The sequence below is a fragment of the Brienomyrus brachyistius genome, chromosome 1 (genome assembly GCF_023856365.1).
Source record: "Brienomyrus brachyistius isolate T26 chromosome 1, BBRACH_0.4, whole genome shotgun sequence".
In the NCBI taxonomy this organism is placed as follows: Eukaryota; Metazoa; Chordata; class Actinopteri; order Osteoglossiformes; family Mormyridae; genus Brienomyrus; species Brienomyrus brachyistius.
Window position 1 is genome coordinate 10783516 of NC_064533.1, and position 18196 is coordinate 10801711.

General features: G+C 46.1%; 1 protein-coding gene across 1 annotated transcript; it reads right to left on the bottom strand.

Moving 5' to 3' along the window:
- Nucleotides 1-39: 39 nt before the first annotated feature.
- mkln1 (muskelin 1, intracellular mediator containing kelch motifs) lies at nt 40-16919 on the bottom strand. Its single transcript, XM_049010545.1, has 18 exons — nt 16788-16919; nt 15524-15593; nt 15243-15385; nt 14945-15033; nt 10370-10479; nt 9822-10014; nt 9651-9728; nt 9421-9486; nt 9108-9220; nt 6792-7004; nt 6402-6623; nt 6038-6167; nt 4231-4378; nt 4040-4154; nt 3810-3949; nt 3524-3626; nt 3065-3119; nt 40-2344 (listed from the first exon to the last, which is right to left on the bottom strand). Exons 1-18 carry the CDS (start codon nt 16880-16882, stop codon nt 2223-2225), a joined length of 2205 nt encoding a protein of 734 aa, XP_048866502.1. The 5' UTR covers nt 16883-16919; the 3' UTR covers nt 40-2222.
- Between the last annotated feature and the right edge of the window lie 1277 nt (nt 16920-18196).

The following is an 18196-nucleotide window of genomic DNA, read 5'->3' on the forward strand; positions in this document are numbered from 1 at the left end:
AATTTAACAGTGCGGTCGCAGGCAAATGAGCACACAACCAAGTATGTATGTTTTTATTAAGAAAACTTGAACAAAATACAATCTTTATTTATTATTTACATTACATACAAAGCAATTCTACAAGTTGCTCTACACAATCATTTATGCAAATAGTGTTTACAAACCACTTAAGTACCAGTTAACAGCACTTGGGGTGGGGAGAATAATGTAAAAAAAAAAAAAAAAAAAAACTCTTACTTTGTGTAACATTTGGCATTGTGTTGTCAGAATGTTCAGTTCTGGCACAAAAACTCACCCCTTGACGCACCTAAACTTTAATAAGAGCAAAGTGTAATGAAGTAGTTGTGCCACTAGATGTCAGTAAATTGAACCTGGGATACTCTGACTCGTTTTTTAAAACTACAGACAAATGCATGAGAAATGAGTCAATACTAACGCAGTATGTACAGAAGCACAATGGACGCCCGATCACAGCATACACATTCCTGACGGGCCCATTTCAAGGTTCTGCTGACATGTTGCGATTGTGAGCGATGTCAACTATATTGTTTTGTCTGGTCGAAAAAGCTCATTACTGGCCAAGATTAGTACTTTCCCTATGGGGGGGGGTGGCTGGGCTATGCGTCACACTTGCCAAGATGCTTGCTGAGATTCCCTTGTTTTAGGTAACACCCTGGCCGGGACAACTCAGGGAAAATTCCTACGCAGATTAATGTACAATCACCTACAATGGCAGCTTTCTAAAGCCCTTGGAGTCTCGAATGATTCCCTTGTTTCTGATATAATTAGATGCACAAGCTGAAAAATGTGCAAAAAAAAATGCTTACAATAGACCTAAAAGTCATCTGGGAAATGCTCTTTCCTCTCTGTCAAAATCATTTTTAATAAGACAAAGGGAATGAAGTCACAGGCTATGATGTTTAAGTCCGAGTCTTCATTTGAAGATCTGAAATAGGTAGCGTATCCAAAGTCATTTTTAATGAGCGGGATGAACCCTATTATCCCCGTTGGGAAGCCTTACATCTTTTCACTTGCCCTTATCTTTTAGTTCAAGCTCTAAGAAAGTACTACACAACGTATTGGTAAGAGAAATTATTTTATAATGGGGTTGAAAGCAAAGCGTAGAGGCCTAGAGGGCCCTGCGTGAGGTCTGACACAGCAAGGCTGTTACGGGGACTCCTACAGGAGGGAGACCATCAGCGGCTGTTTACGTTATCTAAGGCAAACAAACCCATCACCAAATCTCCGCCCCTCCGCCATGATTCCTGCCCCAGTAGTCCATCCTTATGTGTATGTGTGTCCACGCCCCAAACTTCCCCTCTTCATACAAGGCATCTGAATCAATGTTACCTTCCTACCTTCCCCCCACCTTTCCGGCTGAAGGGGAGACCTCACTCAGCCCCCCTTTGTTATTAAGATGAGCATAGCAACGACGAGCATCATCATCATCGTCTGCTGCCTCTGCAGAGTGGGGGGGGCTCTCAGCTAGCCTTTCCAAACCCCCCCTCCCAACAGTCACGACAGTCGTACGACAGAGCCTCTCCCAGTGCAAGTACGGGTGGGGGCCTCAATCAGGCACTTGGCCTTCATCACCCCCTGCCCTCCATCCAAGCCACATTTATTTGGTCTTAGATCTCTGTTTATACAAATATGTATACAAAATCAATGTAATAGCTAGCTGAGGAAAAAAAAAACTACATGTACATTCACAGCAGAGGGGAAATAAGGGTAAAATTCGGCCATATCATGTTTTCCAGTGAGGAACAGAATGTGGCAGAAAATGATCTGGAAACACATGCTGTATCTACACATTCGCAGCATTTTCAGCTTTATGGGAGGCTGAAAAGGAAAGGGGCCAGTACAGAGACCCAGCACCAACCTGCCTCTGCCCCAGTCCCCACCCGTCTCCGTCAAACAGGAGAGCCCCCTGGACAGCACCGACTCAAAGTCGCACAGCACAGGTTTATAAAACGGGGGGGGGGACCCTTTAATAATATTTGCAATGATGAATCAATGTATTCCTCAGCAACAAAGTATCTGAAAAATGTTCAAGTGCATTTTAACTTAGAAAAAAATAAAATACTTCTGTTTTAAGCCAACAATCAAGCTTCCGGAGTCATATTCTCGCTCCCAAATCCAACAACAGAAATCAAACCAGCAGGAAGGGGGAGTGAAGTGGTGCAGCCCCAGCGGCGCATCACGGGAAGATGCCCACAGCATGGCTACAGCGTGATGAGATCGACGAGGTTACCCTTGGGTGGGGTCATGCTGTCGGGAAAGAAGTTCACCAGCGTGTCGAAGAGCTGCGTCCGCTGGGCGTAGGTTTGGTCCACGTCGGAGAAGCCTGGGAAAAAACAAGCATCAAAGGGAAAGGCGGTCAGAGTGTCCACAGGGGCACTGCACAGCCGATCCTGTTTCCATGGAGCGCACACACACGCACACGCACGCACACACACACACACACACACACACACAAGTTGGTCTTCCTATCTAAATGGAGATCGTCCATTCATTTCTATAGGAAAAACCCTAATCCCAATCACGACACCCTTAACCCCCACCCACCCACAACCTTAATTACAAGTAACCAAACAAAATACAACATACTGGACTATTTCAGGTTTTGATTGTAGTCAGATTTTTATGAAATTGAGGTTATCCTTGTGGGGACCAAAAGAATGTCACAACAAGGTAAATAGTTACAGGTTTTTATCGGTGACTTTTATATTTCAAACTCCGGTCTTCACAAGACCCAAGGTCCAGGTGTAGGGGGCATTCCCACTCAGAGTCACCCCCCCCCAGATGTTTCAAAAACTTGCTAGTGAGTAGGGTGAAGAGCAAGCACCTAGGTTGTTGGTTGGCAGAACATGCTGCTTCTGCATCTCCTCGACAAGGAACGTGTTCACGTAATATTTACTGTAGCAACTGTCAGTGGCCACGTGTGCCTAGGAGCCCTACAAGAATGTGTGGCTTGAGTGGTGGTAAATACAGACACTGTGTGGGCGAGGAAGACATTCAGAAAGTCGCTGCCCGTTCCCAAAGAAGAATGGCCTGGAGAACTCACCCAGCGGGATGAAGTCGGAGCTGGACTTGAAAAGGGCCGATGGGAGCAGCTGGAACTGCAGAGGGAAGTACAGGCAAGGTCAGGATCAGGAGTAAAGGCTTCTAACAACAGCAGGCTAAGGACCGGTAGGAAACACCTTTAACGACAGCAGTGTCAGGACAAGGAGAAGACACATCTAACAACAGCAGGCTCAGGACAAGGAGAAGACACCTCTAACGACAGCAGGCTCAGGACAAGGAGAAGACACCTCTAACGACAGCAGGCTCAGGACAAGGAGAAGACACCTCTAACGACAGCAGGCTCAGGACAAGGAGAAGACACCTCTAACGACAGAAGGTTAAGGACTGGGAACAAAGGCTTCTAACAGCAGCAGGGTAAGTACCGGTAGAAAACACCTTTAACGACAGCAGGGTCAGGACGTGGGTGGCCTCCACCCGCACACTCGACATGCCAGCTAACCTCTTTAGTCTCGTCAGGGTCCGAGTGGTCCACGGTCAGAGACAGGTCATTCTGTAGGTACTTCAGGGCACTCAGGGGCTCAGTCTGGGCCTTCTCCTCAAACCTGAATGTGAGCACAGAAGCAGACTATAACCACACGTGAAAGTATAATTTGTTTCTTGATAAAAAAGATGAGACTAAATTGTAATTGAAGAGCATGGCCACCAGATGTCACCAACAATCACACCAGTATAAACCAGCACCACAAAAAAAGCACCATACGGGGGGGGGATCTTGCCATTAATACCTGTACTTCCTGATGAGGTATCGGCAGTGACGCAGCAGATACTCCTTGGAGGGCCGACATAGTTTCAGGGACCAGAAATCATCCAGTCGCATCTTGGGAGAACAGGACTTACCCGGGTTCCCCCCAAACAGGTAGTGTACCTGCAGGGACCACAGTATTAGAGGCTAGCCCCCCCTCCTCCAAGACACATGTCATTGAGCAGTCTGGGCCCCCGGAGTGACGTCCCTGACCTTGTGCAGTTCGTCATAGACAAGCTGGTGGGCAAAGCGAGGGCAAGGCTCTTCTTCCTGCAGGCTCTTGGCTGGGTTCTCCTTCACGGCCTGGTCGTTCTTATATACACATGACCTGGAAAGAGACACACATCGTCACTGTCTGATCGTCCTTACACACAAACACACACACACACATACACAGCTCTCACCAGCTGTTGCGAGCAATGTCGTAGATCCAGAAGGAGTTTCGCACATTCTCCTCCCGCTTGTCCTTGTCTTTGCTCAGGCCTGACAGGACGTGAATCTCACTGAGCTCGGGGTCGATGGTGGCGCGCTGGGTGAACCCCGTCATGGGCACTGGAGAGGGGCGGTAAGAAGGTGACTATGACAGTGGGACCAGCGAAGCCTTCCGGGAACTGAACTGGGGGGAGCTCGAGGCAAATCAGTCTTGCTGGGCAGGCCACCATGAAAGCAGACCACGCAGGAGTCTGCGAGACCCTGCAGAATGTTTTGTACTCTGACGAACTACACAGAGGAACCCCTCGAGGAGGTTAACACCCACAAAGAAGCACTACTCTAGGTCTGACTTTCCCATATGGAGAGGGGAACAGGGTTTGGCCGTTAGCAGCATTGCTGTGCCCAGAACTGCCTTCCTGTCAAATCACATGCTGCACCCTTGCGAAGTTACATGGAAAATAGCCCAGAATATACTATCAGTACTGGTAAGAGACCTACACAATCTGTTTACAAGTACAGTACATGCCCCCTCAAACTCACACCTCAGACAGCAGAGTGTATTTCCACTACGAGCCCGAGAACATCACCAGACCAGGCATGCAAGAGGCTGGCATGGAGACCAGGTGCGAGCCACAGTGTGACCATACACTTTGGGAACTGGGATTATTTAATACTGTGCGAATGAAGCCGTCCTCACCTCCTCTACCTGGAACAGAAATATGAACCAGGAAATCACAGCAAAATGCCCCATCGATATAAACCCAGAATCGCGTGACAGAACTAGGGCAGAATGAGGGCGGCCCAGTGACTGCTGCTTATAAAAGTGGCCTGACGAGAAATCATGGACTGGTCCATATGAGGGAGCAGCCAAGGCTCCCAAGGAACGGGTTCTGAGCAGAGTTCCCAGGAATCCATCATGGCCTGCATGGCACGATTTGATCCAGCAGGTACTACCACCCAAAGTAATCAGCGAGCACAGCCCTCTACAATCCAGCAGACGTCACAGCTCAAAGTAATCGGTGAGCGCAACCCCCTGCGATCCAACAGAGGTTGCGCCACAAAGTAATCAGTGAGCGCAACCCACTGTAATTCAGCAAGGGTTGCAGCCCAAAGCAATCTGCAAGCATGGCCTGCTGTGATCTTGCAGGCATCGTGGCCCAAAGTAATCGGTGATTGCGGCCCACTAAGATTCGGCAGAGGTCACACAGCCTGCTACGATTCAAGAACACTAACGGCTCAAAGTAAACAGCAAGCGCAGCTCGTTGCAATTCGGCAAGCATCGCGGCCTAAAGAAAACTGCAAGCACAGCCCTCTGTGATCCAGCAGACACTGCGACCCAAAGTAATCGGGGAACACAGCCCACTGCGATCCAGCAGACATCGTGACCCAAAGTAACCGCTGAGAGCAGCACGCTTCAATCCAGCAGACGTTGCGGCACAAAGAAATCGGCGAGCGCAGCCCGCTGTGATCCGGCAGGCATCACGGCTCAAATTAAACAGCGAGCGTGGCCTGCTTAATCATAGAGCTAATGAGAGCATCCCGGCAGCTCCAGCCAATCGAGCAGCAGCATGGAGCAACTCCCCTCTGAAATTCGAGCGCCTTCACACAACGCGCAGTCAGTAAGGACATGGCACCAAGCACGGCCTTTTGTCAGCACTACCGCTTTGTCGCCATGCCGATACAACACTAATGCTGTGGCTGCAAACCAGCAGCGGTACAGCGCAGCGCCAGTCCTCCCCACCCTCCCCAAACCAGAGGGGTCTGCCAAGCTCAACTCACCCATGCCAGAGTCCTTCTTGGTGCCATCAGAGATGATCTCCACGTGATCTCCGTCAACATCATAACTGAAGAAATCATTTAAGTATGTTTTGGACCTCTGGCCTCCGAACACATAAAGGCAGCGGTTTCTCTGTGGGATAAGAAAAGAACCTTAAGATTTTGGCTGAATAATAACATCTGGAATTCTTTCCTAGCATGGAATCCAAAGGCTATAGCTACAGTCTTCAAAAAAAAAAAAAAAAAAGGTCATTCGGCAAACTAGAGTAATGAGCAATCAGTCATACAGACAAACACACATGAAGATATACAGAGAGACACACAGACGGAGAGACGGCAGCAGCACAGGTCCGACGGCTGCCCTCACGCTGTGGAATAGCATGCAGTGTCCAATGCGCGACTGCACGTCCTCGGGCCCGGCGTTGCACGAGTCCTCCCTGAGGAGGCGCCAGGCGGCTGCCGCGCAGTCATAGGCGTACAACCCGCTGAACTGCGGCTCCGAGCCGCGGCTGTCATCCGCAGCACCGTTGCATGTCAGGATTCGCCCACCGAATGCATAGATCATGTGCTTCTCAGAATCCATGCACATCTAGGGGGGGTAGAGGACACAGCAGGGATACGCTCATTCATCAGCAATGGAGGCTGGTGCATCATCAGTACACAGAGCAACACCATCAGAAATAAGAACGCAGTCGCGCAAATGGGGCTGGCAGCTCTGGGGTGACCCGGCTGGTGACAGCGTGCCCTGCCCTCTCACCTGGTGGTCGAACACCAGCTTAGGTCCTCCATCCGCCGCCGTGTCTTCACTGAGCAGCGTCCAGGTGTTGCCGTCGATGTCGTAGCGGTAAAAATCGCTCCTCAGTGACTGGCTGTTCCTCACTGACGAGTCCAGGTAGCGGCCCAGAGTATAAATCTGCCGCCGCTGTGAGTCCATACACATCTTGTGGCAGGACCGTGCACTGGGTCCACTCTGGAGAGGGGTAGGGGTCTCACATCAGCGGCCATGTCGACCTTTCATCATCATCCTCCAGCCAGGACCAATTCACCACCCAAAAATATCACCAAGAACCAACTAGAATCACTGATGTTCACCATCCAGCAATAACCAACCACCTCCACAATCTTATGGCTCTTTTCCACTGCCACCAAGAACCAAGTCACACCAGAGTCAAACCGCAAAAACACTGCTTTCCACTGTACATTACGCGAACCGTACCTGCACTGGCATGGCCCAGCTTACTAGCAGTGCCCAGTGCAACGAAAACGAGCTGGTTGAGTTGCCATCATCTGATTGGCGGAAATGCATGGACACCCCGATGACCTGCATCGATAGGCATGGACAAAAGGGTATATTCTAGAAATGATTAATTATTAGTAGTAGCATCACACCATGTATCGATGCTTTCCCAATAACTCAAAATTTGAAAAATTCCAACCTCATACTTTAAGTACTATAAAATGGCTGAAAGGAATGGATTCAAAACGCCTATTTATGCAAGCTAATGCTAATTCCGACCGCACTTGATGCTGACATGCCACAGCGATGCTCACGGATGTGCTAGCGGAAATTAGCATACAGTAAATCATGATGTACACCATGTGAACATTAAATAAGCTGTTACTGTTTTTCGTCACTGTTGCTCTCCAATCTCGGCAACGCCTTCACCAAGCCAACCCTTCTGCAGTGGAAAATCGACGCAAACTGGAACCGTGCTGTAACTAGTTTCTCTTCACGGTACGGATTGGGTATGGCCTGGTTCCTGAATGCCTGATGAAAAGCACCAAAAATGATCATTTGGCTTAACATGCAACAATCTAAACAGCAACATCAGGCATCGCTGACCATCAGCCAGCCCCAGCACCGTCCACCATCACAATACATCCTGCAAAGAAACATCACCGCTATCATTTGTAAGTTAAAACTGATACAGGTGACACCAAAGGACATAATGTCACCGATGGAAAAGCAGCGTCCCATCAGGACCCCAAACACTGATACTAAACCTTGCAAAGTCGCTCGGCTGCTCATCAAAAACGACCAAGTGGAGAAAAATGTGACCAGGAATGGCTGCTGCAGAAGCTCAAGAACCAAAAACACAAGGAGAGTACCACACTAATCCAAGTTTATTATAACATCCTGAAAGTTAATTATGTTTCATAACACGTTTCCCTCTCGGGTGCTTAATGTCTCCTGCTGCCCAGAGGTTAATTTTAAAACCAACGCCACTGAGTAGGAACATATTAGGCGCTTCCACACCGAAGTTCCAGAACCTGGTTCTGGGTTACCTGTCCCTGGGCTGTCAGGACCTGGAACTTTAGTAGTTCCTGGCCTTTCACGTGTCGCTTTCACACCACACAACAGAACTGGGGCCTTTATGCTAAATATGCAGGGCAGACACAAAAGTTCATAGGATAACTTCTCGCATTATTTCATATGAAATGACACCGGCACGCCAAAACAACGCAGGATAAATAAATTGTTTTGTTAGTAACAGGAGGATCGATCACGATCAAAACAGGACACGGCCTTTAATTTATATTTTACTTATATGACCTAAGACATGTTCATGATTTTTATTAATTCTGGCCAGTAGATCAATCATTCATTTTCCACAGAATATAAAACGATGTAATGTTATTCCACTAATAGTGCTGGCAAGTTTCACCTCTGCTCAGCTATTGCTGTAAGCCCCTCCCCCAGCCTGGAGTAGCTACTAAAAAAGGGTTCTGGAACTGCCTCAGAGGAACTACAATTAGGCAGAGTTCCTGCAGTGTGAAAGTGCCTATAGTTACGGGCAGTAAGGGTGCGCCGATGAACATGTAACAGACTTGATTTTTACCCCCCAGCAGGAAGTAGACCAACCCAGGAAGATCATATTTATATCATTTACTGCCTGCAGAATTACGATAGACGTTCCAGATGCTATCAATGCTGCCTCCCAGCCCTTCATTGTCTCTCTTCATATGCCCAAATCCACGATTTCCTGTCTGTAACCATCCACAATGTGGCCATGCCCGTGTGTGTGTGTGTGTGTGTGTGTGTGTGTGTGTGTGTGTGTGTGTGCGCGCGCACCTCCTTCTCCGTGTCTCTGGAGATGCAGGTCCACTGGTTCTCACAGACACTGTAGGCCCAGAAGTCGGCCAGGTCCTGTGTGCCGTCCCAGCCCCCAAACAAGTACACAGTTTCTGCCATGGGCAAAAGCAGGGAGCCAAGGGCATTATGCACGAGGCACACTGCACATCCCACCATTCAAGAATACACTTTCAACAAGTTCATTAAAATGTCACTAAATGATTACTGATACAGAGCTTTAGGCCTCACGCTCCCACCCACTCCAAAGGTCTCACCCCACTCACCTCCACAGGTCAAAAAGATTTGGGCTTACCTGTCTGAACATCAATAACCATCTGATGTCCCCCTCTCATGCCTGGCCTATTGTCGTCGCCGTCGCCTAGCAACAGAGGGCAAGACAAAGAATGAGGTGATGGTGGTGGTGGTGGGAGGGGGGGGCATAGCAGCCATGCAGCGAGCTCACATTCACAACAGCAGCCATTTAGATAGAACAAGCAGCCAAGGGGCTGCGATTTGCCAACACAGGCCTCTGTGCACGCTCACCTTTGCTGCTCTTAGGAATGATCTGACTCCATCGAGGTTTATACTCCTGCTGACTGATGTATTGGTTAAACAAGCCATCTGAGAGAGAAAGACAAGTGTGAGGACTCTAGCTGGAGAGAGGGGAGGGGAGGAAGGCCCCACGCCGGCCCCACGCCAGCCCCCCACACCCACCTCGCACAGCCCTGTCGATGAGCTCCTCGCAGGCCTGGAAGTCGCCGCGCAGAACCAACCGGTCGTGCAGCTCTGTGAGCAGGGCATGCTCCAGCGCCACGCGCGTCTTCTTCTGCAGCGACTCGAACGCCTCCGTGTAGTTATGCTGCCGGAAATGTTTCAGGCACAGACGAATGGCTTCCTGTTCACGGTACTACTGGAACACAAGGGGAGAGCGTGGTCACCGACATACCAGCCCAGACTGATTAAGCGTGGCTTGCATGGTCAACTTCAGTGTTCTGTTCCAGGATACTTCAACACCCTCTAGTGGTCTTAAGGTAACATGCAGCCTGTCTGCAGGATCTACGTCAGCATCTGCCAACCCCAGGACTCACAGCACATGCCATAGACATCTTCTCAGGCCAAATCAAATAAACCCGATTCTTCTCCTTTTTAAAGGTTTTACACATTTAACTAAATGCACGTGCGCTCCGTTTCCAAACAGCCTCATCGAGTTTCAGGACAAACAGTAATGTAGCTTGACAAAGACAATGGGTGTGAAGGCCTACCTTGCTGTACCAGTTAAGGCAGGGCTGAACCACACCAGGTTCCTCTATGCCATGCAACTCAATGTACCAGATGCTGAAGTTAAAACTGGGTCCCCAGGACATCAGAGGCACTGAAAAGGGAGATGAGGGGGTGGGTGACAAATACCAGAAATGACTACTGCTGTGAAGATCAGACACCTGCTAAATATTAATGGGGACCAAAGGTAAAGCCACACGACCCCAAGCAAACACAAAGCGACAGGAAGAGAGCGTGCGACAAAAAACACAGCTTCGGTCCATGGGAGGTCACTAGCCACCCCGGGACAAAGGAAACCATTAAACGACACTATTTCAGTTCTCCACAAGCACACGAAGAGGCACCGTAAAGCCTAGGTCATACTCCACTTCTCCACGTGTGCTTTCATGCGCCATTGGCCCGGCGAAATTGCGCGTGCAGAATCTTGTGTTCATACTACTTTTGTCCGTGGACAAAGGTGGTCGCGGTCAGTGCATGCATGCAGAAGAGATATTCCACCAAACCAGGGAAAGGCAGACGTATTACAATCATTGCATCTCTAGTTGCATCAACCAACTATTGGTATCAACCGATGGTTAAAAATGAGCCGATAACTACCACCCGATAATTCGCTTTACAATGGTGACCCATTCCGCTTTGCACACCCATGTACTACTTTAATGACAGCGAAAACGACTTTAGAAATACAATTTCACAAGGAGGACCTACGGTCGGTCCTGCTAGAAATGCATTCCTGAACAACCTAGCATTCACTAAAATTGTGTAAACAAAATAAATTATAAAAATGGTGAAATCTGGGGCCAATAATGCAATTATATGCATTTTAAATAAATTATAATAATATATTAATAAAATTATATCAAACATTTATGGGTTTTATGAGTCTCACAAGAATTGCCTAGTAACCACTTCAATCGAACATGCCGGATTTGCTAACTTGACTAATGTCATATTGTGGTGCGGTCATTTGTCACAGCACACATACACACCGGATTATGGTATGTGGAGGGGCACTGAAGGCAACATAGCTACAGACAGTCTACGAAAAGCAACTGTAAGTGAATTAAGAAACGTTGCTCTGTTTTTTATATGATATGTCAAATATTTTTAGATTTTTTTTTAAATCTGTGCAATGCGTGGATGTACAAAAAATTTTATCCTTTTAAAATTCGGGTCCTTTAGTTCGACCGATTCACTGAAAACAAAATATTCAAAAGAATGACTTGCTATCATTCGCTTTTTGCATGCAAGTCATGTTTCTCACTATAACCATATCACATTGTATGTTGCGTAATGCTTTTTTCTCGGACTGAAAATCGCCCAGATACGATTGTGATTCCACGTTGTATTGGACTTGGGTGCTAATATATCAATTACGTTATAGCAGATTCATGGCGTGATATCACGTGTTGTAGCAGGACTGACTATACTAATAAACATTTCAACACAACAAATGTGCGTGCTCACCTTACGGCAAGACAGTGAAGAATATGAAGAGTTTCTGAAAAACAAACCCGTTTCGATAAAAAAAAGCTGTGATACTGCCAAATAACGGTAGTCCGCCAGTAACGCAAAGATTTGATAGCAAATGGAAAATCTCTGTAGACAGTGCAAGATCAAAAGATATTGCTCGAAAAATTACAGTTTCACACTGGATGATGAGCCCTTCTCTGCTATAAATGTTATAAATATATAAGATGTATACAGTTATAAAATATGGTGCGTTGGAAATTATGTTGTATGTCAGAGTTGTTTTCTTACCAAAAACAAAACATATTTGTGGAATGCAATTTATTTATTTTATAAATTATTCGGGTGGAGTGTCCCTTTAAACTTATTTTAGCAGAATCTCCAGAACAAGCAGGATCATTGTTAGATTTAGAAATGATCAACTATCGGTATCAGCCAAAAATTTCCATATCGGGGAATCGATAACTGCAACTAAGACTAATACGAGTCGTATAGTGAAACGGGTAAACTCTTCAAGTGTGGTTTTAAAATTAATTGTTAGTCTAGGCTTGGGTGGTATGAAGGAGATGCAGCAGACCACAGTATTTTGATATCCTTATAACAAAATTAGCCATGTCCTGAACCCTGCTCAGCAAATTCTATCACCAAGATTTCAAAATGCTGAAATAGTGCTGCTTTCGAAAATACCATATACTGCAATATAATGTCTGGACAGAGGGTTCAAAAATAATGGTCGCCCGGTTATCCGTGAAGACCAAATTTTCTCTCAGGCAACAACGGTAGCCCACCCGATAACCATGAAAAATTTCATCAGGTTTCTCTATTGCTTTTTACTGCTGCCCTGTCGAACCATACATCCGTGACCGGATCAATCACTGTCCCATCAGTCAGGGCATCGCTATGCAATCTATCCGGCTAGCCCCACATGATTTGCTTGTCTGCTGCATCGTCTGCTGTGACATCTACCTCACCATTGTCACGCTGCTGAATTTACTTGGGTATCTACATGCAGATGTAGGCTACATATTTTGGAATGCTATCAGGGTCAAAACCCTTGGAAGTAACAAGTCACATTTGTACATTTTAAGTACCCATCACGCGTTTTACGCTCAACTGCAATGTAGTATTTCGGACAGTCTATTTGTGTGGGTATCGACTTGTGCAGTAATAATGGGAATTCCGGCTCTTTTTGGTGAGCCAGATCATTTGGCTCAACTCAACAGCAAGAGCCGGCTCCGTCAGCTTCCAAATGGTTCTTCTTTTAGTACAATTTCTGGCTTTTATAATTAAGGCTGCCACCCGTCCCTTAAAATACGGGATCAACCCTCATTGGAATGTTGCATATTATATGGGATGGGTGGAGACTCTTTTTATAATTCGGCCAGAAATAGCAAAATGACGCAAATTATCGTTTCGTTACAAAACACTGAACACAATCCATCGGGTCCTTATGCATGAATCTATGCTACAATTTTAATGCTACTGTGATGCCCATATTTAATTAAATAAATACATTCTACCCTTGAACAACATGGGTTTGGACAGCGCGGGTCGACTTTTACACGGGGTTTTATTTTCAATAAATATGCTGGATTTTTCTGTATTGTGCAGTGTACGACACAAATGCATAAAATAAGTATTGCCATATTTTTCTCATTAACATACATACAGTATGTATTACACAAACCTATTGCATATATTTTTTTTTAACTCAGACTTCAAAAGGACTGTGGTTCTACACGGTTTATAGGATGATGCTAATCATCACTGCATTAGTTGGCAAATAACTTAATTTCTTCTTCACATTATTTTTTTCATTTTTGACGAAGTGATAGCAATATATATAACACCTACATACTGTGCATCACATAAGGCAAAATTGACACAGATACTGAGACAGACGATTCATTTTGTAAACAGACAATGTAAACTTACAGTAGACATAGTACACTGCTGTACGTAAATGTACAGTATTTTTGCAAATATATATTCTTAAAAACATTTTCTTTTTTCCATCTTACTTTATTGTAAGACTACAGTACAGTCTATGATACTGTACATATACGTAATATGTTTTAATCAATTGTTTATGTTATCAAGAGTTTCCAGTCAAGAGTGGGCTATAATTAAGGTTTTGGGGGGTCAAAACATATACCTAGGTTATGCAAGTTATACGGTGATACAAGTTACCATTTGTGTCGTTTTAAGACGTCCAAAATTAACAGATAAATCTGATGTTTTAATTCAGAGGGTTTTGACCATGACGGTGTTCCACAGCGTATCAGAGATCTGCATTAACACCACGCGCGCATATAAAACTGACTAAAAGACAAACTTGTAATTTGACATATTGTAAAGAATATAATAAAATTTTGTTAAAATGTAATTTTGGCCTTTTTTGCCACTCTTTCCCGTCAGCAGTTCAATTTGTATGTTATGTGTCAAAGGATGCATAACTCAGCGTGAACAGTATAGATTTCCAACAAAATACATATGGATTGTGCTAAAATAGATGCCGTCTATGCTAGCACGCGAAGCCTGTTAGGTAAGCATTATACTACTCCCTCCCAGCTGCTAAAGCTGCACGCACGTGTTCTCTCAAAAACGTTCAAAAACAGTCCTGAAGAATCTGTGCCTTTTTTGCAGGGTAACGTCATTTAGCTGTGAGCAACGTGGGGTTACCCAGAAGGTTGCTCTACGGACAATCAGAAAAAATCCTTAAAATCGAGCAATGATCAGTACGCAAAATGAGACATGTGGGTGCCTCCGCACCTCCTCATACACCTGCTCACTGTAACTACAACAAGAATTCTTCCTCTACTCTTTCTTAGTTGACCTCTACTCCATGAGAGTCAGTGCTGCCACCTACTGGAAACACGTAGTCAATTTCATTACATGAGCACAGTCAGCGCACATCAATATGCGTGATTTCCACCAGACAAAAAAAATCTGGGCTACACACACACCATCCGGCACACACTCCTGGTGATGAAATTTACATCACTCACCCTGTAGGAGGACAAAAAGTGGAGCTGGAAAAGTGAATTGGCCTTAACTCAGTTACAGACTGCACAAAACAACACCCTCACCAATCTTGATGAAGCGACATGGAAACATCTGCTCCTCAATCTTGTGCTTCAGCGTGAAGGTCTCCTTGTTGTAGTCATTCTTAAGGCCACTGCAACAGAAGTGTTTCCATTTTAGCAAATGAAAAGCACCTTTCAGGCTGCTGCAGGCCCTTATTTACATACTAGCTACGGTTTTGGAGTGAACCTACCACGGCCTGTTATTTAAATGTCTTTACTTGTTGCAGAGCAGAAGGCAGCAGAGCGGCGTGACAGACACGGCCGACAGACACAGCACCACGCAGGGAGGCTGCCTGCTCACCTGGACAGCAGCTCTGTCATGTTCTCCTCACTCATCCCCCCAAACACCTTGAACTTCTTCAGGTTGCACACGTGAGTTTTTTCATACTTTCCGAAGGTGATGCTCTGCACGATCGCTGGCCTCTCCAGTTTCAGAATTAAGTACTAAAATGACAAGGAAAAGGCAAGCAGGGTCAGTATGAGCCTTCGAGGGCAAAACAAATGAAATCCAAGTAACCTTGTAGGCCAGCGACGGCTGCATGTAGCAGGTGCCCAGGGCTAACAGTTGTGGTAAATCCTGACCTGAGGGGGATAGTTGCTCTCGGAAGACCATCTGGAAGACTGGTCATTGGGTTTGTCCACCAAAATATTCCTGAGAAAGGAAGAAGAGCACAGACATGTGAAAAAAACCCCTCTGCATACTGCCATGCTCACCGAGGAAGCCATAAGGAATGCCCACTGTCCAGGTTTGTTAAATTATCATATGAGATGCAGTGATTCGATGCAACTGTGAGCCAACCAGCTGTCATTTCACATCAGGAACATCTGCATGCGCAGCATGAACCACCAATGTTCTGCTGCATTATCTGACAGCACCATATACAAATGCAACAGCAGCAGTGTGTGGCAACTTAGTTGGAGTAGAAACCACCTTTGTGACAGCAAATGACGCAACTCAAAGCCCTGGTCAGTTGCCCAGCTGAGCCTTTCGATTTTATGTGAAGTGAAAGTGACCAGCCGGTCCTCTCCAGTACCAATGTTTGTCCCCATACCTTCAATTTACACCACACACCTGGGGACCCCCGTGTCACACATGCTGCATATTCTGCACACAGTCCAAATCACATTATCACCACCCTGAGGACTGTAGACAAAACGTGCCACCAGCCTCTGAGGGTTATGACTTCTTTCCCAACAGCTGTCAGCTATGCATTTTGAGGGTCCTGTCACAGATAAGGCTGCTTGGTTTTGGTGCTATCATTATTAATGTGACCATAATGAAATCAGATGGTCTGGAATGTATAGACTGGAATCATAATATTCACCAAAAATCGATTATTAAAACGAATTGTTTTTCTTTCTACGTCGTATGTTTCTAATATCTCAACATGTCAGTCTCAGTAAGACTAAAGAGACCTCAGCGCATGACCTGGTCATATAGCTGGAGATGACAATAAAGATACTTTGAATTTTGAGAACCCGTGCTAAATGGTTAGCTGGCTAACTATGCAAACCCCTCCTCCTAGTCTAGTCAGTAAGCAGAGCGGATTACAGCCGCCTACACGAACCTGCCCGGACCTGTTACATTTCCAGTACCTACGGTAGATAGCACTTTCAGTGGAGGCGCCTGCTAGCCTTAGCTCACTTTAGCCTTAGTCTAGCCTCACCTCACCGTTATGCTATCTTAGACTAGCCTTAGCATAGTTAGACAGCTCGGTGCTGAGGTAATGCAGTAGGCCATACCAGGCTATTCACCGTAATGCACAAACAGAAGCTTTTTAAAATCCCCCCGCACACAAACACCAGCCAAACGGTAAAACGAGGGCGCGTGCGGTGCACTACTCACTCCGGGAGATACGTGGAGGAATATGAACTCCACTTAAAAACACCGTAGGAGAGCGCTCTGTTCTCCGGGACGGCCGCCATCTTGTTTATCCGCATATAAAGAGCGGCGAAGACGTCGAGAGCGCGAGGGGTGTGCGAGCGCAGGGGGGCGGGGCGGGAACGGTACTGCCTTTCGTCACTTAAAGAGGCAGTGCAGAGCGTTGCACGACGACACTTCGCTGTGGCATTATGTTCTTCGACGAAGTCATATCGCGACGGCGAGTAGCGTATTTTGCGATACATGTCTTTCGTTAATCATCTGGTTTGTACCGTAAACAACTGGGCTCCGTTGGAAATGGTGTGAAAATTACATTAAATTGATATATGACTGAATTTTGCCTCTTCGATTCCTCACAGTGCCTTCCACGAGGATTTTTTGTGAATGCATTTATTGCATTTGTTATACACTGAGATAAAAATGTCTTTGTGCCTAACACATTCGACAGTATCAGTTATTTTTTTCTATGGTCATATACCAATATATTGTACTATATCATTTTTGCTCAATAAGTATGTTATTTTTGCACGCAATTAGCAACAAATTTCAACCCATGACAGATACAACACTGAAAGATTACCCGGGCAATGATGTTTTAATATTATGTGTTTCATTATGATACACAATTACAGTAAGATTTAAAGTGTCATTTATAACCCTCTTTTCCTGTCCCCTGCCCATCAGACCATGCACTCTTGAGGAGAGCTGTTTCTCTGAGACAGGGTGCCCCTGGCCTCTCGGACCGCAGAGAGTCGCTAAAATTGGAAGGCTAATTGGGCCCGCTTCCTCGTGCCTTTCGCCTCCTTGCAGGGGGGATGACCTGTCCCTCCCATCCCATAACACCCATCCCCCAGCTCCATTCTAGGGCCTCCTACTGAAATCTCAATGTTTTCAAAACCAGTTAGCCTGTTTTAGGCCATGGCACGTTTATAGAAATAGACCGATTTACAGAGATTAAAAAAAATCATTACCCCTTTTAGATATGGGTCGTTGCGATTTGCCAAACAGGTTACAGGTACCGACCCATACCGAGCCAGACTGTGAAGAGAGAGTTACCTCGCAGTTCCGGTTCCCATTGGTTTTCCACTGCAGCAGATTAGGTTCGGTGACGACGTTGCTGAATAGGAGAGCGACAGTGACGGAATACTGAAGAGATGCTTATTCTCTGTTCACGCGGTGTACATCATGATTTACTATATGCAATTATTATCAGATATCTCACCTTAGGGATACTGATTTCAAGAAGGCAGATGGGGGCCATGCCCAGTGCTTGCCTAGTATTACGGGACATACATACATACATATATATTGCCGACTATGGGTGGGCGGACAGAGCGGTGGTAAAATTTGGGGGGAGTCTGCAGCGGTAAAAC

Bases quoted from the DNA above. Each gene is read 5' to 3' on its own strand.
- mkln1 (XM_049010545.1), bottom strand. From the start codon at position 16,882: ATGCGGATAAACAAGATGGCGGCCGTCCCGGAGAACAGAGCGCTCTCC. The intron at 10,480-14,944 runs GTGAGGGTGTTG...CTCCCTTTTCAG, and splicing joins ATGTCGCTTCATCAAGATTG to TGCCTCTGATGTCCTGGGGA. The intron at 4,379-6,037 runs GTGAGTTGAGCT...GCCCCTCTCCAG, and splicing joins CAAGAAGGACTCTGGCATGG to TGCCCATGACGGGGTTCACC.